Genomic DNA, 22,985 nt, shown 5'->3' on the forward strand with positions numbered 1-22,985 from the left:
CCGAGACGGAGGGGTGATCCTCTGCCACGTGTAAGCAAGCTGGCCGCTACCGCCGCCGCGTGGGCTCCTAAGATTCGAGAAACTTTCTCGCCACTCGTGGCCAGGAACGCTCCGCCGGATCCGACGTGGCTCTCCCGTTATTTACGAATTGATTCGGCGGAGTATTAGGGCTCCGCTAGCCCCCCCTTTTCATTTCATTGGTGGAAGTTGCTCCGAGTCTACTTCTGTTTTTGTGAGCGGAGCTCGAGGTCGACGTCAGGCGATCGAGAGGTGAAGAGGAAGCTGAGAAGAGGAAGTGGGGAGATCGATTTGGTGGCGCGGATTGGCGGGTTGGGACTTAAAGGGAAGAGGGGGATGAATGGTGGTGAGGAAGGGAGAGGAGGAGGAAGAGGAGGGGAGGAGGAGATGGAGGAAGACGGGAGGGAGGCGATGGTGGTGGAGGTGAAGGAGGAGGAGAGGGCGAGTGAGAAGACGGTGCTGTTGTGGGGTTATCTCCCAGGTGCGTCGCCTCAGAGATCGCCGCTGCTTCAACCGGTGGTCGTTCGAATGCCGGACTCGCAAGCCGGAGACTGCTGGAAAGACGTCAGCGGCGGTGGATGCGGTTTCGCCTTGGTCATCTCAGGTATTGACACTTGTTCTACTTTTTTTATTTTTTCCTTGCTCTTCTGTCTCTTTTGGCACCTTCAGTGCCTTTTGTCTCTCCTATTAAAAAAGAGCGCTTTTGATTATGAGCTCTGGTTCGTTTTCTTTTCTTCAGCTTTGCCATTCATCTTGTTGGTCTCTTTCTTCAATCTAGTCCGACGTTGAGTGTGTTGAAGTGATTATGTAGTTTTTCTCGCAGTTTGTTTTCCTTTTTCATTAAAAAAAGAGTATCAGTTGTGTCCATAGCCTTACGAATAGGTTGTTTGTGTGGTTAATATTGGATCTAATTTCTGGTGGCTGGAATTAAAACTTCTAAAATACTGAGCGTAATTGAATTGTCAATGAAACATTTTTTCAAGCTAAACAAAAGGCACAAATAGGGATGTAAATAAACCAAATAATTTGCGAGTTATTTGGAGTTTGATTGGATAAAAAGTTCGTTCGAGTTTGTTCGTTTATCTTAGCGAGCCGAGCTCGAGCTCGATTTTGAGCTCGACAGTTTTGTCGAGCTGAGCTCGAGCTTAAGGACATTCGGCTCGTAAGCTTGCGAACATGTTTGTTTATAGGCTCGCGAGCTTGGGCTCAAGCTTGGCTCATTTAAAGGGCTCGAGCTCGACTAGTTTAAAGGACTTGAGCTCGGCTCGCTTAAATGGCTCGAGAACATGTTCGTTTATAGGCTCGTGAACTCGGACTCGAACTTGGCTCGATTAAAGGGCTCACGAACATGTTCAATGATGTGTTAAGTTTGGAAGTCTAATGTAGTAGTTTGGGATGTTCAATGATGTGTTGAGTTTATATTATTTTAATTGTTAGGTTTGTTGAATATTTATTCAAATGAGTTTTCGAACTCGCTTAACATGCATGTAAAATGAGCTTTAAAACGAGCCAAAAAATGAGTTCTAAAATGAGCACGAGCTCGCTTAACGAGTTAAGCTCGTTAACTATGATAAACGAGCTAATAACGAGCCGAGTTCGAACTATTTGCGAGTTTGGTAATTCCAAAACGAGCCGAGCTCAAGCTCGAGTCTTGTGATAAAAATTTAATTCGAATTCGAACCCGAATATAACTTAAACGAACCGAGTTCGAGCCTTATGCATAGATATTTTTGTCCTAAGCAGATCCTGTTACATACTTGTAGTCTGACGAGGTAATATTTCTTAAGCATGTTATCTTTTTAGATGTCACTACTGGAGTTGAATGTTAACTGATTATTGACTCGAACAATGCTTGCTTCTTTTTTGCATCAGAGTTTGGCAAGCTTTTTACATGGGGTTCGACTGATGATATGGGGCAAAGTTATGTTACATCAGGAAAGCATGAGGTATTTAATGTTATTTGAATGCTTTGAACAGCCATTCTCTCAGTTTTCTCTCTCTCCCTCTCTCTCATGAGGCATTTATGAATGTTTGAATTCTTTGAACCGCCAGTCTCTCAGATCTCTCTCTCTTGCGGTCACCTTTGGGTTTATCAATTTTTTTTTCTCTCTCTCATTTTCTGTATTTTTTTTTTTGTTTCAAGTTGACCTTTTGGATGGATGAGCCTCATATATTTTGCTTTCATTAGGAGACTCCTGAAGTATTTGACCTCCCAACTGAGGTGCCCATAGTCAAGGCAGCTGCTGGATGGGCTCATTGCGTAGCAGTCACAGGTGCTATGGTTGTCTGAAGTTTATAAATAAATCCTAACGCATCTATTATTAGATTACGTCACCATAAGAAAAAGAAGAAAATTAAAATTAAAATATTATCGTAAACAATTTATACATAGTTGATGGGTAATCTAATGAATGTAAGTACAATTGAGCTTTTGGAAACTCAAATTTCTCCTTCTTAGGCCAGCTCAAGGAGATGTCTATACTTGGGGATGGAAAGAGTGTGTCCCAACTGGGAGGATTATGAGAGACCAATCATTTCCAGGAGGGACTTCAGAAAAGGAGGAAAAACATGGTGGATTCCTGAGCGATCAAGGTGATAATTCGGATGTCGTGCCTATTATGATTCTGGTATATAATGATCCTCTTTAATTTAATGTTCTTTAAAATTGTGTTTCTGGTTTCCTCATAACAGCAAGCCCTAGGTCCCAGGGGTCAAGAACTAGTGGATCTGGTTTTGATAGTAGGGTTGGTGATGAGAATACTAAGAGAAGAAGAATAAATTCAGTTAAAGTAGGACCAGAAAGTTCATCATCAGGGGATGAAGCTCTTTCAGCGCCTCCATGTCTTGTAATTCTCAATGTGGGAGTACATATCTCAATTGTTGCTACTGGTGGACGGCATACACTAGCATTATCAGGTACATCCATTTGCTTGCTTGATACATATAGGTACCCATTTATTCTATGCAATAAATTATTTGCTGGTTTCTTTGCTTTTATATTGCTACTTAGTATGTTTCAAGATTATAGGAGTAATTAGTGCTAATGCATTATGGCTTCAAAGTTCAGATGCAGGTCAAGTGTGGGGATGGGGATATGGAGGAGAAGGACAACTTGGTTTGGGTAGTCGTATACGAAATGTGTCTTCTCCTCATCCCGTACCTTGTTTGGAATCAACTTCTTTCAGTAAAGAACGATCATCCATTGCTATGAAGGGGAATCAAGATGGCCAGTCTTATAAACTCATAGGGAGCTCTGTCACGACCATTGCTTGTGGTGGTCGACACAGTGCTGCAGTTACTGGTCTGTAACTTCATATTTCTTTGTGCCTCAGTTTTGTTGTCAACTGCTTTTTTGTTTATTTTTTAATTGTTGTCTTTCAATTTAGTTAAAGTAATATATCTAATTAAAAGAAATTAATTGATTTAGAAATAGGCTTTATTCAAAACATATGGAGACAAAATTTATGTATAATACAATTTAATGTTCTAATACTTACCTCTATGTTTTAGCGCGACGTTAATTAACTGATTTATATTTCATTCCAAACTTGTATTGTGTACTTGCAGATACAGGAGTGTTACTTACTTTTGGCTGGGGGCTTTATGGCCAGGTCAGAAGCACTGTTAACAATTCATACTCCAATTATGATCATCTTTTTAATATTATCTTCCTTGTCATTTATGTGCTTGTATTTGAAACATCTCTAAGTAAAGAGAGAATGAGGAGGTAAGCATGTGTTATATTTGCAAACTTAGGTTTATTGAAGGTTTAAGGTGTGACTGAAATTATTTTATAATACTGAAAGCTGAACATTGTACTTGGTTTAGATGATAAAGAAAACAGAGAAATTGCTCTAAACCTGTTTCTACCATCCCTTTTACTTGTCAGAGTACGTTCATTCTTGAATGGGAATTTGAGGGCTAAAGTTAGAGAAGCCCTTAATAGATGAACGAACATTAATAGTTATAGATTATAATATTTTCCGGCAATCATCAGAATTATCAAATTGGTTTAACTTTGGGATACCTACCAGAGAAATTTGAAGTGATGCATGACTGTAATCCACATCAACACTATTTCATGCCTAACTACATAATCCTCAAACTTCAAACAATCTTGATGCTGGAGTTAATTATGTGGTTCATTCTTCTAATATGTCATGACAAATTTAGATGGAATGGCTAGTTTAACATTGATCCTTAGATACTTCTGGTTCACTGTGTCCGTGCATGTGAATGTGGTCATGTTGAGATAGACGACCAGATGTCAGGAAGATAGCAAATGCCTTGTCATATTTGTTAGGAGCTTGAGCATTCTTAGCATACATTTCTTGCAACACAATGTTGATACTTTTTAGCTGATATAATTGCGTGATCAAACTTTATGGCTATACATAATTAGTTCTGCTCTTCCATTTAATATTGAATCTTTTAGAGTTAATATCACTTTCCTCTAGTTTATATGCCACTGGAGAGCATGTCAAACCAAGTATGTGAATGGCACATCATAATTTCTTGTTTTGTACTTATTCATCGTCTCAGATTAAGTTTGAGAACCATATGCTCTCATTCATTCAGTGCAACATTGTGTGAGTAACATACTTTTTATTTTCTGATAATTGAGTAGAGAAACTAGTAATGATTGGTTTGGAATGTGGTCATTCTTTTATTCATGTACCTTGCTCTTTAATCAATCTGGATATTTCCCTTCGCTGTTAATATCATTCACTTCCAAATGTTAAATGTTCTTTAGGATGATGGCATAAAAATATGTTTCTTTAAAAAAAGTAGTGTGGATTGTAGAAAAAGACAAACATATTTTACTATTGAAGATGATGTCCATTTTAACATGGGAGTTTGCCTTATTTCTATGTTTTGTACGTTTTTATCTGGAATACTAACTTCATCTTTTCTTTCCCTTATTTTATTTTTGTTCAGTGTGGACAAGGAAGTACGGACGATGAACTGAATCCAACTTGTGTTTCATCTCTTCTGGGTGTCGAAATCCAAGGAATTGCTGCTGGCTTGTGGCATACCGTGTGCACATCTATTGATGGTGCCGTATACACCTTTGGGGGAAATCAGTTTGGGCAGTTAGGAACTGGTTCTGATCTAGCAGAGGTGATTATTTTCGTTGCTACAAAATCTTAAATTACTTGGACATTCTTTGCGAAATGGAGTTGTTACATTTCAAGACTGCACAGAATACTTTCTAGGAAGTAGAAGAAAACTTAAATCATTTGTGAAACTTTGCCTGCATGCTATTTTATGTTTCAATCAAAGGGGCATCAATCTGGTAGATGTATCAAGATGTTACTGCATAGGTGCAACTTCCAGTGACTTGACAGTTACCCCTTCGGCATACTTGTGGTTGCAGACTCTTCCAAAACTATTGGATCATCCATGCCTAGAAAACAAGAATGCTAAAGTAGTCTCTTGCGGAGCACGCCATAGCGCCATGATGACAGGTAAAATATTCTGAATCCATCCAATTATGCAAGTTCAGTTTTAGTTGCCAAACTCTATCCAGAAGGTGTATTTTCACTTTGCAGTGAGCTGCCTGGTAGTCTATTTTCAATGTGTACTGTTAGCTGGCTTAAATATGTCTGAAGAGCCCGTTCTATTTCTTATATTGTCCAAAATGCATGTGAAATTGCATTCTTGTTTTTCTTAACGTATAGGCCACTTTTTAGATATAGTTTCACCCATTTCTGAAACAAAAATATTTATATATACCTGGAACATGACTACATATTTGTATTGCAGAGGATGAGCAGGTTTTTTGCTGGGGATGGAACAAATATGGCCAGGTATCATTGTCTACTCAAAAAAATTCTTATTGTCCTCGAACTTTAGCTTTTTCATTTCAACTAATATATATATTTTTTAAATCTTTGCTCAGCTCGGTTTAGGGGATGCGATTGACAGAAACACCCCTGCATTGGTTCCACTCGGAAGCCACAGGCCAAAAAACGTTTCTTGTGGGTGGTGGCATACCTTGGTTTTTGCCGAGTCTCCTACATGATGCTTGTTATTAAGACGTCGACATGTCTATTATCATTCACAATTTTGTTAGAATCAGTGGGTTTTCAACTATATGCATATGTATATATAGAGCAGTGTTATGCTGCACCTAGCGTGCGCGATTGAGAGGTTTGCTGCGTGGGCAGGTGCGCTCAGTGCGCGCATGGGGTGTGCAATATAGCATATCTATGTATATATATACTGGTGAAATAGGCATAAGCTTTTGCATGTGAATCATTCTTTGTATGGTTCCGACGAGCAAGATCCTCTGGTCCATTTTGTATGGGTCAGGGGATGATCCACAATGTAATTGTGACTGTGATTTAATTACAATTGGTTACGATCCTTCCTTGAGTTCACCTTCTCATCTTGGTTATGGTTTAGGTCAGTGGGTAGATGACCAGACTGTCGTGTGCCGAGCGGGGTGGCCTTCTATCTTCCACCCCAATCCAAACTATAATCTGGATGGGAAGGTGAATCCAGAGAAGAATCGCAATCAATCATGACTACAATCCAATTACAATTATATTATGGACCATTTTCTGATCCACAAAAAGTAGACAAGAGGATCTGATCTTAATTCTGACAGCCACAATGTCACTCTTGTACATTACTAATACAGTTTAGTGATCACGCCATTCTGGCCTTCAAGACATGAAAATGATGTTAACATTTATGAGCAGGAAAACCAGCCTAGTTTCATTCTAAAAGCAATCCCTCATCTGAAGGTTAAAGGTGATCTTGTGCATTGCTCATCACTCATTGAGATTATTAGTTATAATTTTTATTATTACTAAGCTTATCGTGAATGTGCTTGGTTCTTAAAGTTCTTGAAACCTTTTTCTACTTTGTTAATTTGATACGGTCCTAGGGAAGGATCATTATATGCAATTTTATTCTACTTTTTAAAAATAGTTGTTTTCAGAATTCGTTCATGATTTTTTATCATAAAATAATAATTTTAATATTAAGCCACGGCCCTTTTTTATTTTTTTTTCAGATATATATAAATAAATAGATTTGTTTTTAAATGGAAGGAAGTGAAACATGGCAATAATGTGGCATGAGTGGAGCGTATAGTCAACGGCTCGAGAAGCATTTAGCGTGAAGGATTCTCTTCATCTAGACATACGAGTGACACAGTTGACCTTTTAACATATGCTTAGCTTGGGCTCGTGTCTTCCTTCAGAATTAAGATGGAAATATTCAAAATCTTTAAATAGCTCATGAATAAGTTTAGCTAAATTATAAGGAAAAAGAAAAACTTTACCTATTTTGTTAGAATACTTGAAAAGAAAATTACAATTCACAAATCTGTTGCTTGTATAATATCATAAGAAAGAAAAAGTTAAAACCAACCAAGTGATGAAAACATATTCCTCATTCATAAATTCGTACATTTTCTTTTCCTTGGAATTACCCAAACTAGTTGCAGAGCTTGTGCGTTCAACTTGTGATTAAAAAAAATCAAAAAAAAATTGTTAATTCTATCCAATAAGTCAAAAGAAAGCGATGATTTCTTATGAACTATAATTTTTAAAAAAATGGTGATAACGTCAAGGAGAGCTTGAGATTGAAGCAAAGCTAATGGGCAATTATGCCTGACAGTACATTTTTATGCCCAACCATATCTTTTGCTGTATGATTTGACCGATTTGATTTGATATGATCGATTTGGTATTATTGACATTTATTTTTGGCTAACTACACCTATAAATTTAATTTACTTACCATAAAACTAAACTAATATTAGTAAACTTACAATTTTGGTAGTACAAAGTTATCACTTCTCTATGGTCGGCTAAAATTAAGAAAAAAGGTCTACAAAAATATCTATTCTTTCCCTTCCAATTTAAACAACATTTATTTTATGTTTCCAACTAATAATCGACTTACTTGTGGTTTACGGAATAGCATCTAAATTCATTTTAAGCAATTAAAAATACCGTAAATTGTTATTCACAAATTCTTTTTTTTTAATTATTATTTTATTATTTATTATTACGTGGCGAGGAGTGGCCGCATAATTGTTCCTTCTGCAGCCCGCAAAATCCGGCCTTTTTCTTTCACATCGTCCCTTCTCTATTTCACTGAGGCCACTCATCGAGCACTTTGAGTGCGGCGCTATGGCCCAAGACCTCTTCCTTCCCTCCTCCCATTTCCTCCGCCGCCACCTCTTTCTCGTTTCCGGCGAGGAACCCTGCGACCGCCACCCGCGGCAGGAGGACGAGCATCGCTTGGCGGTGCTCACGCGGAGCATGGCTCGCCACCTCCTCCTGGACGACGCCGAGGTCGACCAGGAGATGCCGGAGAAGGCCGAGGTAAGAAATCGCGAACTCGTCGGCGATTATTTCGGGATTGATTTGGTTCTTGTTTCTGGAGTTCATTTTCTTTTCTTTCCCAACGGGTCGATCCTTCGACTACGATGATTTGCTAGGGTTACCTTGAACGCGGGATTCTCGGTTCGACGAAGGAGGCTTCTTCGGCGTTACACGATCTCAAATGTGTTTTCGATCCGGCTTCGGCACGCCAGCAACTGCAAGCGGCTAATGTCAGTCTCAGTTCGGACGATCTTTGCTTGTTCTCGCCGTTCTTGTCTGTGACGCGTTTACTCTTCTGCCAGTTTCAGCACCTGAAGCGACTCCAATCGATGAATCAGAACTCCAATTCGAGGCAGAGCAAAAACAGAGGTTGCGGACGTGGAAATGGCTGCCCCTTAGATCTGCCGCCTTCCGCGTGGCCGCCTCTGCTAAAGCCACCTCCGCCACTGCCGCATCACCGGCGGGCGATGCTCCTCGGCACCTCCGGCGGCCGCAAGGAGTCCATTGGCACCGGCGTTTTCCTCCCCCGAGTCGTCGCCGCCAAATTCGTGCCAAGGAAGAAGTCCAGTGAGTTCGCCGCCACCCTTCTAGTTACCATTCACCTTAAACATTCTCGCTGCCTCTTGAAACTCACAGCTTCTTCCACGGATGTAGTTCATTACAAAAAGCGTCAAGCTTCAACTCTGAATCTGAGCTTAAACTCAGACGACGGTAACAATTCCACCGATAAAAATTTGTGTTAATTTCCACGTTTTATCGATCCTCTTTATAAACAGGAATTTTCCTCTTTTTTTTTCTTTCTCCCCACAGCAGCAGCAGCAGCAGATGCGCCAGTTGCAGCGGCGCAGGAGACTGAACTTCCCCAAGAGTGGACGTACTGACTTCGTCTCTCTTCAAACAATAGAAGTTCAAGCAGTGCAGCTGTTCTAAATTTTGCGGAAAGAAAAGATATTATTTGTTTATGCTTTTCCCTTTCTTTTTCTTTTTTATGTTCAGCTGATGTAAATCGCCATATCGCCGGAGAGTGTTCTGTCGGCTAGCGACGGTGGTGCGGGTAAAAAAAGGTCCATGAACTCCAATAATAAAATTTTATATTTATCCACCTAAAAAAGGCAATATTTTAAGCGGTAGTTTATTGAACAACGCACCTAGAAATCTTAAAAAATCTTAATTGATCAATAGAAAGTACATATTTTTGAAACATATTTTTTTCAAATGTATTTTCCTTTTTATTCTTACAACAAATTTAATTTTTTTTTATCTTTTTTCTTTTCTCCCTTTTCTCTTTCCTATCTCCTTTCTCATCTCTCCTATTTATTTAGGTTGCTTCTTTTATTTTTCCGTCTTTTTTTTTCCTCTTTTTTATCTGCATACATAGCATATGTGTGATATACAAATTATATTAATCCAATGATATTTAAGATTTAGTTAATTTTTTGATAATATTTTTAATATATTTAGAGAAGTTAAAATAAATCATGAATAGTAAATTTAAACTCTTTGTAATTTCAAAAATCTATCGGAATTGAAATAAGTGTAATCAGAACTCTTTAAGTCTATTAGTGAGTTTCGTTTAAAATCTACTGATGGATCTAGAGAATTTCAATTATACCCATTTCAGTTCCTGTGGATTCCTGATGTTTCAAGGAGTTCAAATATGCTATTCATTGTTTATTTTGACTTTTAGAATGTGTTAAAATATAAGAAGGAAAAATCAGCAAAAAATCTTCACGTTAGACCTGATATGAATCATATCAGGTCCAAGTTAGGCCTGATATGATTCGAAGTTTACTGATGGATCTAGAAAGTTCTGATTGCATCTATTTCTGTTTATGTGGATTTCTAATGTTACAAGGAGTTCAAATATGCTATCTAATGTTTATTTTGACTTTTAGAATGTGTTAAAATATAAGAAAGAATTAGCAAAAAATCTCCACGTTAGGCTTGTTATGAATCATATCAAACTCATGTTACACCTGATATGATTCCATATCAGGCCCAATGTGGGTCTCACTCTATTATGAATGTTCAACTATTTTAGGAACTGTTCATTTCATAATGGATGTGTTTATAATTGCTCTAACCTTATGTGGACAGCAAAAATTAGAGAACAATAAGTAGAATATCCTGAGAAAATGAAAAACAAAATTGTTATAATTCACAAAGAAGCCAAAGAGAAGAGAGCAACAATTGAGGTTATGTGTAGTGAAGAGCTATTGAAGTCAAAAGAAAGTGGGGCTAAATATCACGCCACATGGTAGATGCCAAAGCAAGATTGTAGCTGCTTCAGCTCATGAGAAATGAAGATAGTAACAAGATGTTATCTCATGCATGCTTTCTCGCTTATGGTGTGTTACTGAGGATTTCAGCTTGTATCATTATAAGAAAATAAGAGGTTTTTAATTTACAAGTTTAATTCTTCTTGTCTGTGTAATTCTTCATAAATACTATATTTTGTCTATGTAATTCATTATGATTTTTATATTTGGGTCATTAGTATATTATTTCACTTCACTTGTACAATTACTGCAAGCTAAACATAAGAATGCACTACAAAAAAATCATATCAGGCATAATATGAGTCTAATATGATTCATATCAGGCCTAACGTGGAAGTTTTTTACTAATTCTTTCTTTTTATATTGTAACACATTCTAAAAGTCAAAATAAACAATAAATAGCATATTTAAACTCCTTGCAACATCAGAAATCTACAGGAACTGAAATGGGTGTAATCAGAGCTCTCTAGGTTCATCAGTGGATTTTGACTTTTAGAAACCCACAGATGTACCTAGAGAGCTCTGATTGCACCTATTTTAATTCCTGTGGATTCCTAATGTTGCAAGGAGTTCAAATATGTTATCCATTGTTGATTTTGACTTTTTAAAATGTGTTAAAATATAAGAAGAAATAATTAACATAAAATCTCCACGTTAGGCCTATGAATCATATCAAACCCACGTTGGACCTGATATGGAATCATATCAGGCTCACGTTGGGCCTGATATGGAATCATATCAGGCTCACGTTGGGCCTGATATGGAATCATATCAGGCCTAACATAGGTCTGATATGATTCATATCAGGCCTAACGTGAAGGTTTTACGTTGATTCTTTGTTCTTATATTTTAACACCTTCTAAAAGTTATAATAAATAATAAATAGCATATTTGAACTCCTTACAACATCAGGAATCAACATGAACTGAAATGAGTACAATCGGAGCTCTCTAGGTCCATCAATGAGTTTTGATCGAAATCCACTAATGAACCTAAAGAGCTCTGATTACACTTATTTCAATTTATGTAGATTTCTGAGATTACAAGGAGTTCAAATTTACTATTCATAGTTTATTTTAATTTCTCTAAATGTATTAAAATATTATCAAAAAAATTAACTAAATCTTAAATGTCGTTGGGCTGATATAATTTGTATATCAGGTCTATGCTATATATACATGTAAATAAAAAAGAGAAAAAAAGGAAAAGAAAAATAAAATAAGCACCATGCATAGAAGAGACGAGAGAAGAGATAAGAAAGAGAAGAGGGAGAAAAGAAAAACGATAAAAGAAATTAAATTTATGAGAATGATAAAAAAAAAATGTACTTAAAAAATATGTCAATTAAAATTTCTAGGTGTGTCATATGATAAATTACCGTATTTTAAGCCTTATAAGGCCTCCAAATAATACTGACGTGAAGCTCAATAAATTCAAATAATAGTTCAGGTCAACTAGACAGACCTGGCTTAACCAATACAGTAAATTAATATTTAAAATTTTCTATTATTGTTTGGAAGTTTATTTGGGCAACAGACTGCCTGCGGATCCACTGCAACTCTCACTTTATCCATCGAATTAAAATACGTGCCTTCTTCTTACTCGGAGGGCCCCACTCCAGCGGCTGCTCGGTTTTGAAAATGGTCGATTCAATTCTAACGACCGTACACAAAATTGGATCGGATCGCAATCGTTTGTGGACCCCGAATGTACCCGTCTCCTGATTGGTTCGTTTGGATTCAAATCACAGTGCCAAACTGTTTACTAGGTGCAAACGATTTAAAATTTCGCTGAAGGTTGAACGAAGCCGAGAGAAAGAAAGAGAGTAGGAGAGAAGCATTTTGAAGTTTGAATCTGTCTCAATGCGGCGACTTCGACGAAGCGGCATCGCGACCAGCTTCACTTTCTGGATCGGTGCGATTATCCCTTTGAATGCTGTCTGGCCGCCGAGGATTCGGGAATCCGGCATTCTTTTCATGGTTCTGGAGGCTTAGAGAACAGGATTAGGTTTTGGTTCTATTCCCCTTGGTTCTTTCGAGCTTAGCGTTACGATTTGCCCGCTTTAACTGTTTTTTTCTCCTGGAGGGTAGATCGGCGATTTGATTTTATTAGAAAAGTTGAAATTTTGGACTGGGGGAATAATAGTAGAGTTTCGAGTTCTATTGTATTGAAGTTTGGTGGAAGGAAACATGAATCACGGCCTTAGGGCTGGGGTGATGACGGCACCGGCTCCGGAGCGGACCTTGACCAAAGAGGCGGATGAGGAGCTCGCCCTATTCCTCGAGATGCGGAAGCAGGAGAAGGAGCGGAGCAACAAACCACCGCAAAACGCCAGCGAAATCGACCCTCCATTGGGTATTACCGGCCGTGATAATTCCTTTCTCTATGGATATAGAACTTTTTTTTTCCGGTAGTTCCTCACTTCACAACTTTCCTTCCTAACAATGAATTTATCTTTGTTGGTTCTCGTGTATAGGTTCTAAACAAGGGATTGTTACCCTTTTCAAGATCACAAAGGCCCGAATGGATGAATTCCTAAACTCCGACCGCGGAAAAAATGACTATGACTGGTATCATAATATTTTCCTATCAATCATATACTTACTATCTATGACATACTTCCATGATGAATTTAGATATTTGATCTTTGCTCGGGTGTCCAATCTGGAAATATGTTTTCTTTACCAATCTTGTCGTGTGGCTGTTGTAGTGTTTGTATCAAATGGACTAAGTTCCTATGAGTTCAATGCATTTCTCTCTTACGAACTTGGATAAACTAAATTTCTTTCCGTCCTTTGTGGTTTAGTAGTAATCTTATTAAGATGATCTATAATAAAATTCATGGTTGCTGTTGGACTTACCAATTTGAAGAGTCTGATCAATTTTCTGAATTGGGTATTTTACGGATTCACAAGCTTCAAATTCTTAAGATCTAAAGCCTGTATTCTTTCATCCACATATGAAAAATATTTGTCATTCTATATTTTTATTTCTTATTTAATTTCTCCTCATCCGCCTTTTTTTCCTTGAGCTAAGGGATCCCTGATGAAATTCCAAATTTCCTTACGGTATCTTACCATGCAGCGGTACATTTGTCATAATATGTAATGTGATGTGTGATCGCAAGTACACGGCTACGTCGTTGAGTAATAAAAAATCGAATCCACATAGATTGTGAATCAAGTACTAGTCAGAATGACAAAATAGGTTATTTAGAGAATCAAGGGTGGTTGAAGTTACGAAATGAAGGCAAAATGTGAGAGAGAAGGCGAAAGAAGCGATGTGATCAAGTAGATGAGAAGAAATAAGAGAAGGTAAAATGATCACAGAAAAAAGGCAGAGTGTGATTAATGTGAGAAGACAAAATGTGATCACATAAGGAAGACAGATAGGGCTGTAAATGAACCAAGCATTCGTGAACAAGCTTGGTGTTCGACTTGGTAAGAGCTTGTTATGTTCGTTCAATATACACAAGATTAATTAAACCAATAAGTTTGAACAATTCGTTAAACTAAACAAACAAGCTTGAACACATATGTGTTCAGTTCGTTAACGTTTGTAAACAACGTTCGTGAACATGTTCATGAACCATATTCATTAATAAAACTCTTTTCAATATGCTAAATAAATAATAAAATAAAATAAAATAAACAATTAAGCTTAAATTATCAAGCTCAATAACCAATCAAACTAAAAGTTTCAAACAATCAAACAAGTTTGAATTGAGAACTCAATAATATCTAAACGAACTAAGCTCAATCCAAACTCAAACCAAGCTCAAGCCAAGCTTGAATTGAGAGCTTGATAACATCTAAACGAACCAAGCTCAAGTTAAGTTTCAAACAAACTCAAGCTCATAAAAAATAAACCAAGCCAAGATTGAACAATTATTTCAAAAGTTTGGTTCATTTTAAACTCGGCTCGACTCAACTCGGTTACCTTATCAAACAAGTTGAACACCCCAAAGCTCGGCTCGGCTCGGCTCGGCTCGGCTTGTTTACAACCCCAAAGATAGAGTGTGATCAAGATAGGAAGGCAGAGTCTAATCATAGAAGGAAGACAGAGTGTGATCACAGCTAAAAGACAGAGTGTGATTAAAGTAGAAAGACAGAGAAATCACATAAGGTTCTGTAGTGAAGGTAATTCTAGGATTTCGATTTCGCCCAAATGATTATAAATACCTAATCTATGTTTGATTTTTTATCCTCAATGGTTTTTTGTAGGTAGATCGTCCTATGATATCCGATATAAACTTTTGATACTATAACTGCGTACCAACCCTAATCATTGTCTACTTTCGGAAGGATCGTAATTAGTGATTGAAACATAGGGGGAACCCTATTACTAGATCCCTCGACCTCTATTAACCACCTTTCCTACTGCATGACAACGAATTAGGTTCAATCCATTAAGCTCTATGATGACCTAGGGTTCCTTGTGGCATATCGTGTTGCACTTTCGTATCCGATTCTCCGCATCTTGATGTTCTACGGGTTGGAGGGTTGGATTCTCCTTTCAATTTATCACCAAACTATCGTGGGATACGAATCTCGTGCTTTTGACATCGAGGTTATGTTAATACGGTAGATTCGAACCATAAACACACATTTCATTGAACAAGAAATATGCAAACTCAATAGATTGAATGAAAAGATGTTCACATATTAAAAGGCTACTCCCTACATCTTAGAATCTAAATAACTACTCCATCGTAAGGAAATTATAAACCAAAGACACTCAAAGAATCATTCATAGAATCCAAACAGAGAATAGAGATAAGAAATGCTTAGGGAGAAGATTTTCGATGTTTTCGGAATGGTTCCTTGTGCCGGAGATGGACGAATAATTAGAGTAGATGCAGGTGATAGCTCGGGGAAACCCTTTCTTAAGGAGGAGGACGAAGCCCTTCGGTCCAAATCCCTAATCCAAATGAAGAGAGCTCCTTTTATAGTGTTGAAAAATGGGATGCCGACATGGACCGTGCCCCTTGGCACAGGCGCCCGTGTCGGGTGTGGAGGTGCTGGATCCGGCGGGCCACGGCCCGTGCCGCTGGGCATGGGCGGCCATGGCAAATCAGCAGAGCCCGACACGACCCGCGCCGCCTAGCATGGCTCGTGTCGCTGGGCACGGGCTGGTCGTGGTAGAGCAACAGAGCGAGGCACGCCTGTGACGTGGGGCACGAGCACCCGTGTCTGACCAGGGCTTCTTCATCTTGATCTCTTTGCTCTTCATTTTGTTTCAATCTTCGTTCCTGTCATTCAAAATACACGAGAGCAGTATCTAGGAGTAATAAAACATGAAAATGAGACATAGAATCATGAATCATGCATGCAAAAGTAGGTCGAATGTAGGGTGAAAATACGATGAAAACCCTATATACATCACACTTATCATAATGCAACGAGAACAAATGTGGATGGATAATTTTGAATTAGCTACACAGTCTATTGTGTCACTTAATTCCATGTATGATTTCTAGCTAGTAACTTTATGGCAATATTTATAGTTGTAATCTTAAATTTTAATCACTACCAACACAGAAGAATGGACAGCATTATATCTAAAATAATGATGTTATGTTATGAGCAAAAATAATAAAAAACCATAAGTTGATCTATTTTGTAAATTGTAAGGAAAAATTATGTGATAGGATAAAGAGTTGCTACAAATCTAAATATACTTTATCATGCTTACAAATGATTTTTTTTAAAAAATGATTAAATCAGAATGAGAATTGGTTTAAGCAGGAATAGATTCTTTGGCACATGATTCTGGCTCCAAAAAATTGTGTTTTCACCAGAAGAAATTAGCTTATTCACTTGCATATCTGATAGTATGGTGACGTTCTAATAGTGAGGATTGGATCTGAGAGATGAATATGACAATGAGCCTAGGGATTAGAGTGTGATTGCACCATACTGAAAATGTACACCACATCTAATTCATCTAGTTCTTACAGCTGCCTCCAACCTTAAAGGGAAAGAAAACTCGTTGCATGGATTTACTTAAATTTGATCATAAGATATGCCATCAAAAATATCAGTTACTCTTGCGTGTTTGTGTTGGCCGTGTGGTGAGTTCATTTTTGATATTTCTGAGTCACGGTAGTTTGTAGACAATCTGTTGTTCGTATAACCATGGTATATTTGTAAACAATCTGTAGTTCCCTATAATTTCTCCAATTTCCAGACAGCTTGTATTGTTGGCAACTGGTGTGAGTACTGCCATTGTATATACTCACATGATTCTCCTAATATATTCATTTGATTAGGACAATATATATTGTTGAAATATGGAACCGATGATGAAATTTTGATACTAAAATTACGAACTTAACCTGTCTACCATGGAGTTATTTGGTTGGCTAAGTATTTACATGGTTCACCTGGTGTGACAAAATTAATTTTCTATTTCAGGCTTCTTACACCACCAGGTACTCCAATTGTTCCATCTTCAGATACTGAATATAGAAGATCTCCTGTCGGCAGTAATGGAACACCAAATGCTCGTTCAACTATGCTGAGATCTAGGGTGAGCCTATTGCTTATTTTTTCTTTTTTTCATATATGCGGTTTACCAATGAAATAAACCATGGAATGCCTTGATATATTAGCATTGTCATACACGACAATTAATTAGGGCACAACAATCCATAGATTACTTGTTCTTTATATTTTCTGGTTGAGGATGTTTGACTTTACATAAAAGAATAGGAAAAGCCACTACAACCTCTATATTTACTATGAAAAATGATATTCTTAAGAAAAAATCTCAAGGAAAACTCTTAAGGATAGACACATAAATGATGGAACCCACAAAAAGTGAAAATGGTGGATCCCATCATTTATGTGTCTATCCTTAAGAATTTTCCTTGAGATTTTTTCTTGAGTGTATCTAAGCTCATTTACTATATGATACTTTTCGTGCTAAGCTTGATGAGCCATTAATCTCTAGTAAGGACTCCTACAGCTTCACTCTTCTTGTCTCCTTCCCACTTCTTCCTCTCTTCTCTTTTTCTTCTCACCTTCCTCCTACTTCCTTTTCTCCTGAGTCCATTCCCTGCACATTCCCTTGTACTCTGGTATTGTGGTGGGAGATTGATTGCATATGAAAGATTACCTTATTTACCTTATTAAGTTTGATCCTATCAGTGATTTCTCAATAGATATCACATAGTTGCTGTTGAAAGAATGTTTATATTTTCTGTGGCAGTCATTTGTTATCACATTGGTTATACATATTATAGAAATCAGAGTGATCCACTTTTTTACACCAAATTTTTAGGGTCACCATAACATCCATCCGCAGTTGATAAATGCTCCAGATCCTTCAAGAGACTCATTATTACCCAGACCTGCCTTGAACTCATCTGCTATGGGAATTCGGCGACTATCCTCTGCCGGTGGCCGTAATCACAGTGGCTCTAGACCTGCTATGCCGACTGGACGTGCTACTATACTTGCTGGTCCAATAACTAACAGTAGACCTTCCACTCCAACATCTCGAGCTACTATACGTTCAAAGTCACAAGCACCTCCACCACGGTCATCGACACCAGTCAGGTCTTCTACACCAACTTCCAGACCCACAGTACTGACAACCGGTAATCACTCTTTGAGGTCAACAACTCCTACAAGAAAGCCTAATACACCAAATCGACCATCTTCTATCATAGTATCTGCTTCAACAGCATCTAGAAGTTCAACACCATCACGAGGAAACTCTGCGACCATAAAGTCTCGACCAGTGAAACCAGCAGACATCCCTGGTTTTTCACTTGATGCACCTCCAAACTTAAGAACATCATTGCCTGATAGGCCATCTTCAGCTTCTCGAGGCAGGCCTGGAGTCCTCAGCAGACGGTCGTCTTCAGTTGAACCTGGTCCAGGTGCGCGACCAAGACGCCAGTCTTGCTCTCCATCCAGAGGAAGGGCTCCAAATGGTGGCACTCAAAGGGTAAATTCTGTGCAAGCTCCAAGCAAACTACAGCAAAGTGGTGCCAATGTGAATCCTATTGCAATTGGAAATAAAATGGTCGAGCTCACAGTCAACATGAGAAGGCTCGTGCCCTTGAAGCAACACGACTACCGATCAACCAATAGCAGCCTCTCTACTAGATCTTCTCTTTCACCAGGGAGCACCGGTTTTGGGAGATCACTGTCGAAACAATCCTTGGATATGGCCTTTAGACACATGGTATTGGCCTTTGCTAGCTTTTGATTCATGTTTCTTTCAATTCTGAATGTTCATCTTTGCCAAAGCAGGATATCGGACGGACCATTCCCAACAACCTGAGGCCGGTTTCAGCATCATCATCGACTTATAGTGTGAGGTCGGGACCTACAAGAAGTAGGACTTTGAGCGTTTCAAACTCTCCTCTTGCCACAAGCAGCACCACCAGTTCTGAACGAAGCGTAAATAACAACCATATGGCCGGTCTGGATGGAAGTGAGGTTGAAGAGGATATGATCAGTGAGAAAGGAAGCATTTGTTCCTCTACTCTCTCCATTGCCAGATAACCAAGTAGAAGCGTCCCTCTCTGTTCAAATAAGTTCTAAATACACGAGGAAGGTTTCTTTCGGAACGAACTGATGAATTATGTAATACTTGGATCAAATTCTTTGTTCCTAGAATTTACGATGCTAAATATTATATTTGACTTTCATGAAACAGAGTTTGTCCTCTCCTTCAACATGTTTAGAAAGTAATTTATCATCATTATTTGATTATTTGGATAGGCTATTGGAATCTTATCCATTCATAAAATATATCATTAAAATTTACTTTCTAGCATGTCCATATATGAGAAAACATTGGTCATTTGACAAAGTTGTCCTTAACCATTCTTTTTTTCAGAACAAGGATCGTCATTTCAAGATTCTTGGTTCAAATACCACTAGACATTTGATCTTATCTTTCTGAAATCATGACTACTTTGCACTGTGGCATTGTCAAAATAGTTTCCATCACAATGTAAGAAGAACACACATTATTTCAATCTTGATTACTCACCAGTAGTCCATACATGAACATAAACCTCCGGTGAAATGATGGAAGCGAAAGCGGTCTCTCAAGATTATGTCCCTGTTGTATATACCAGACACAAGCTTGGCAACCAAGTGGCAATCGTCGCAAACACGAAGATTCTTTGTAATCCTTATTGGTGCAGGAGAAGAGGTACTAATGAGACCGAACGCAATGGCCAGCTTCTCGCTATGCAAAGAAAGTGCTCTCTCTTTCGCATCTTCTTCTATATCTTGCAAGACCAGTTTCTTATCAGGTACATAACCCGCCGCTTTCAATCTTGATGCAATTTCACCCAGTTGCGAATATATCTTCTCTTTCAGAGGGTGAGATATATCCCCCACCAGGAACTCATGAACAACTCCTTGAACCTCAATTGAGCTACAACCTGCTTCCTTTTTAAGCGAACTGTCTTTCATCGACTTCCTCAGCCTTGCCACGGCGTTCCAATTCCCTGACCTGGCGTATAAGTTAGACAGAATTACATGTGCTCCGTGGTTTCTAGGCTCCAGCTTCAGTAGATGTTTACAGGCATGCTCACCTAGCTCAACATTCCTATGGATTGCACAAGCTCCAAGCAATGCTCCCCACACCGAAGCACTAGGCGGCATCGGCATATTCCTTATACACTCTTTAGCTTCTTCCAATAACCCAGCGCGGCCTAGGATATCAACGATACAACTGTAGTGCTCAGCATTCGGTGCAATGCCATAGACAGGAAGCATTTTGCCAAAAAACAGCTTGCCCTCATCGACCAAGCCTGCGTGGCTACAAGCACAGAACAAATTGGTGAAAGCTTGACCTTGGCCTCCTGCATTTGCTCAAAGAGATCCAAAGCTTCCTTTCCCTCCCCGTGCATTGCGAATCCAGCAATCATGGCACTCCACACAAACACATCCCTGTTCTTCGTAGATTCAAACACATCGAGTGCCTTCTCCAGATCTCCGCACTTGGAGTACATGTCGATAAGAGAAGTGGTCAGATGAAAATTCAACGTGAAGCTGTTCTTCTTGATGTATGCATGGATCCAACAACCCAATTCCAGTGCGCCCAATTGGGAACAGGCAGACAGTGCAGCGACTAAGGTTACCTCATCAGGCTTTACATCAGCTTGCTGAAGATCGTGAAAGAGATCCAATGCTTCCTTTGAACGCCCACTCTGTTCATAGCATGAGATGAGAGCATTCCAAGAGGCGATATCACGGTCAGGCATTTGATCGAACAGATGGCGAGCGGCATGAAAATGGCCTAATTTGCAATACCCAACAAGCATGGTAGTCCAGGAGATGGAGTCCTTCGTGTTCATGCTGTGGAAAAGCAACTCTGCGTCCTCCAAGCTTCCGCACTTCACGTACATGTCGAGCAAAGCGTTGTCGAGTATTGAGCTTGCCTCAATGTCATCATTTTGCTGGATGTAAGCATGGATGCGCCTTCCGAGTTCCAAGTCGCACTTTTTCCCACAGATGGAAGCGACGCTGACCATGGTGACGTCGTTGGGCATCACGTTCTCCCGCTGCATCTCCTCGAACAATCTTAGAGCGTCGTCCCAGCGGTCTCCCAGCACGAAAGCATTGATCATGGAATTCCAGGACACGACGTCTCGGGACGGGATATTGTCGAACACCCTGAGGGCAAGACCGGAATCGCCACACGCTGCGTAGAAGTGGACGAGCGTGTTGAGGATGAAAATGTCGGAGCTAAAAAGAGGGGACTTGACGACCATGCCGTGGAGCGCGGCGCCTTCGCGGAGGGCGGAGAGCGCCGCGGCGGCCTTGATGGCGAATGGGAAAGTGAACTTGTCGGGGTCGTCGGGGCCGTCGGAGAGTAAGCGGGCGAAGAGGAGGAGGGCGAGGCGGGGGTCGGGGCCGGCGGCGTGGGCGCGGATGAGGGTGTTCCAGGAGAAGAGGTTGGGGAAAGGGATGCTGTCGAACAGGCGGCGGGCGTAGGCTAGGTCCGGGGAGGGGGAGAGAGAAGCGCCGACCAGGAGGCGGCTGGCGGAGAACGGGTGGTGGAGGAGGCCGAGGCGGAGCATGTGGCAGTGGACGCGGTGGATTGTCCTGGTGTCTAGGCGGCGGTAGTCGTCGAGGAGCTGGAGAACTGGATGGTCGTCGCCATTGCTATTGACGCGGACGCAGTTCCTGTTGCTGTCGTTGGATGCGCGCATTGGAAGAGCAATGGAGGAAGGGAAGGAAGGCAAGAGATGAGTCGCCATAGATGAGGACGATGAGTTCAAACTTCGAACCGATTCGAATGTGAGTACAATATTTCAACCATATATTCACTTTGTCCAAATATGTTAGTATGCAAATATTACCAATTTTATAATAAAATATTTTACCGACTAAATATTTATGATCTCATACCTTACTAATTAAATATACCAATCAAATATTAGGTGTTTACGATCCTTCTACGCTACATCTAATTTTATATTTAAATAAAATTAATATATAATTTTAATGTATTAATTTTGCATTTTTTTGGTTAATTAAATTTTTTAAAAATAAAAAAAATATAGTCTACTTTTTTTTTTTTTTTTTTTTTTGGCCTCCATAACAAAATTATTGACATAAATTTATACCAGCTAATCATCCCAAGAATATCTATTGATAAGGATAGTTGAGAGGAAGAATATTTAAAAAATTATCTCTACTAAATATTTTCCATTGGAAAGACTTTTATAGGATTGAGGGTTTAGTTGTTTCCGCATAATAGGTTTTGATCTTGTCAAAGTTGAAGAGATGGATGTAAGAGACGTGGCGCTCCTGTTAACCTCCTATTGACTTCGCTTCTGCCTGCAACACAAACGGCGTCAGTGTCGAGCCAGGGGAGGGGTCCCGACGATGACCCTCTGACGCTCAAGTCAGTCTCCGGTGAGGCAAGAAAAAGAAGAAGCAAGAAAAAGAAGAAGCAAAGAGAACTGTAGCGCAACAGTAGAAATTGCGAGAAAAGCATATCTCCGTCGATGCCTGAACCGCTTTTTATATAGGGCTTCTGTAGCGTGTGTGCACTCTTCTTAAAGCGGGCACGCTATCTCAAGCTTTCTCTGAAGAGATATGTCAGTAAAGTGTCTCTAATATAGTACCTTAACGGGCCGAGCATATCTTTGAAGTGACAGTGGAATCTCCCGCCATACGATCCTCTGTCTGACCATGCCACCCGTCAGCGGTACTAGCTCCCAAAAGGATGTCGAAAGACATCCCGCAGTATATGTTGTTTGGTCGAGCGGAATGGTCGTTCGACCAGGACTCTGGTATCCTTGTGTCTGCTGCCACACCGAGCGGGATAGCCATTGGCTGAAAGTCCCTGTCCAAGTGTC

At 39.5% G+C, this 22,985-nt stretch overlaps 3 protein-coding genes and 1 pseudogene across 8 annotated transcripts; 3 read left to right on the plus strand and 1 right to left on the minus strand.

Moving 5' to 3' along the window:
• The first annotated feature begins 194 nt into the window (after positions 1-194).
• LOC122049858 (ultraviolet-B receptor UVR8-like) lies at positions 195-6,401 on the plus strand. 2 transcript variants are annotated; one of them, XM_042611082.1, is made up of 11 exons: positions 195-622; positions 1,891-1,964; positions 2,207-2,291; positions 2,482-2,610; positions 2,710-2,934; positions 3,086-3,319; positions 3,586-3,629; positions 4,957-5,139; positions 5,396-5,486; positions 5,785-5,828; positions 5,921-6,401. In XM_042611082.1, the coding sequence occupies exons 1-11, from the start codon at positions 355-357 to the stop codon at positions 6,041-6,043; spliced, it is 1,500 nt and encodes a 499-aa protein (XP_042467016.1). In that variant the 5' UTR covers positions 195-354; the 3' UTR covers positions 6,044-6,401. The 2 variants fall into 2 exon arrangements, with proteins under 2 accessions (XP_042467016.1, XP_042467017.1); XM_042611083.1 differs by having other exon boundaries at positions 5,796-5,828.
• Positions 6,402-8,105: 1,704 nt separating this feature from the next.
• LOC122039015 lies at positions 8,106-9,325 on the plus strand. 3 transcript variants are annotated; one of them, XM_042599100.1, is made up of 5 exons: positions 8,109-8,363; positions 8,480-8,593; positions 8,666-8,930; positions 9,018-9,074; positions 9,174-9,325. In XM_042599100.1, the coding sequence occupies exons 1-5, from the start codon at positions 8,169-8,171 to the stop codon at positions 9,242-9,244; spliced, it is 702 nt and encodes a 233-aa protein (XP_042455034.1). In that variant the 5' UTR covers positions 8,109-8,168; the 3' UTR covers positions 9,245-9,325. The 3 variants fall into 3 exon arrangements, with proteins under 3 accessions (XP_042454992.1, XP_042455034.1, XP_042455040.1); XM_042599106.1 differs by having other exon boundaries at positions 9,177-9,325; XM_042599058.1 differs by having other exon boundaries at positions 8,106-8,363; positions 8,666-9,074.
• A 3,108-nt stretch (positions 9,326-12,433) lies between these two features.
• Positions 12,434-19,328, plus strand: LOC122049900 (mucin-5AC-like). 3 transcript variants are annotated; one of them, XM_042611086.1, is made up of 6 exons: positions 12,434-12,997; positions 13,119-13,212; positions 17,059-17,173; positions 17,927-18,245; positions 18,333-18,838; positions 18,904-19,328. In XM_042611086.1, the coding sequence occupies exons 1-6, from the start codon at positions 12,832-12,834 to the stop codon at positions 19,159-19,161; spliced, it is 1,458 nt and encodes a 485-aa protein (XP_042467020.1). In that variant the 5' UTR covers positions 12,434-12,831; the 3' UTR covers positions 19,162-19,328. The 3 variants fall into 3 exon arrangements, with proteins under 3 accessions (XP_042467020.1, XP_042467018.1, XP_042467019.1); XM_042611084.1 differs by having other exon boundaries at positions 12,434-12,649; positions 12,733-12,997; positions 17,927-18,838; XM_042611085.1 differs by having other exon boundaries at positions 17,927-18,838; positions 18,907-19,328.
• A 141-nt stretch (positions 19,329-19,469) lies between these two features.
• Positions 19,470-21,949, minus strand: LOC122049884 (annotated as a pseudogene).
• Positions 21,950-22,985: the final 1,036 nt, after the last annotated feature.

Source organism: Zingiber officinale, chromosome 1B, assembly GCF_018446385.1.
Source record: "Zingiber officinale cultivar Zhangliang chromosome 1B, Zo_v1.1, whole genome shotgun sequence".
Classification (NCBI taxonomy): Eukaryota; Viridiplantae; Streptophyta; class Magnoliopsida; order Zingiberales; family Zingiberaceae; genus Zingiber; species Zingiber officinale.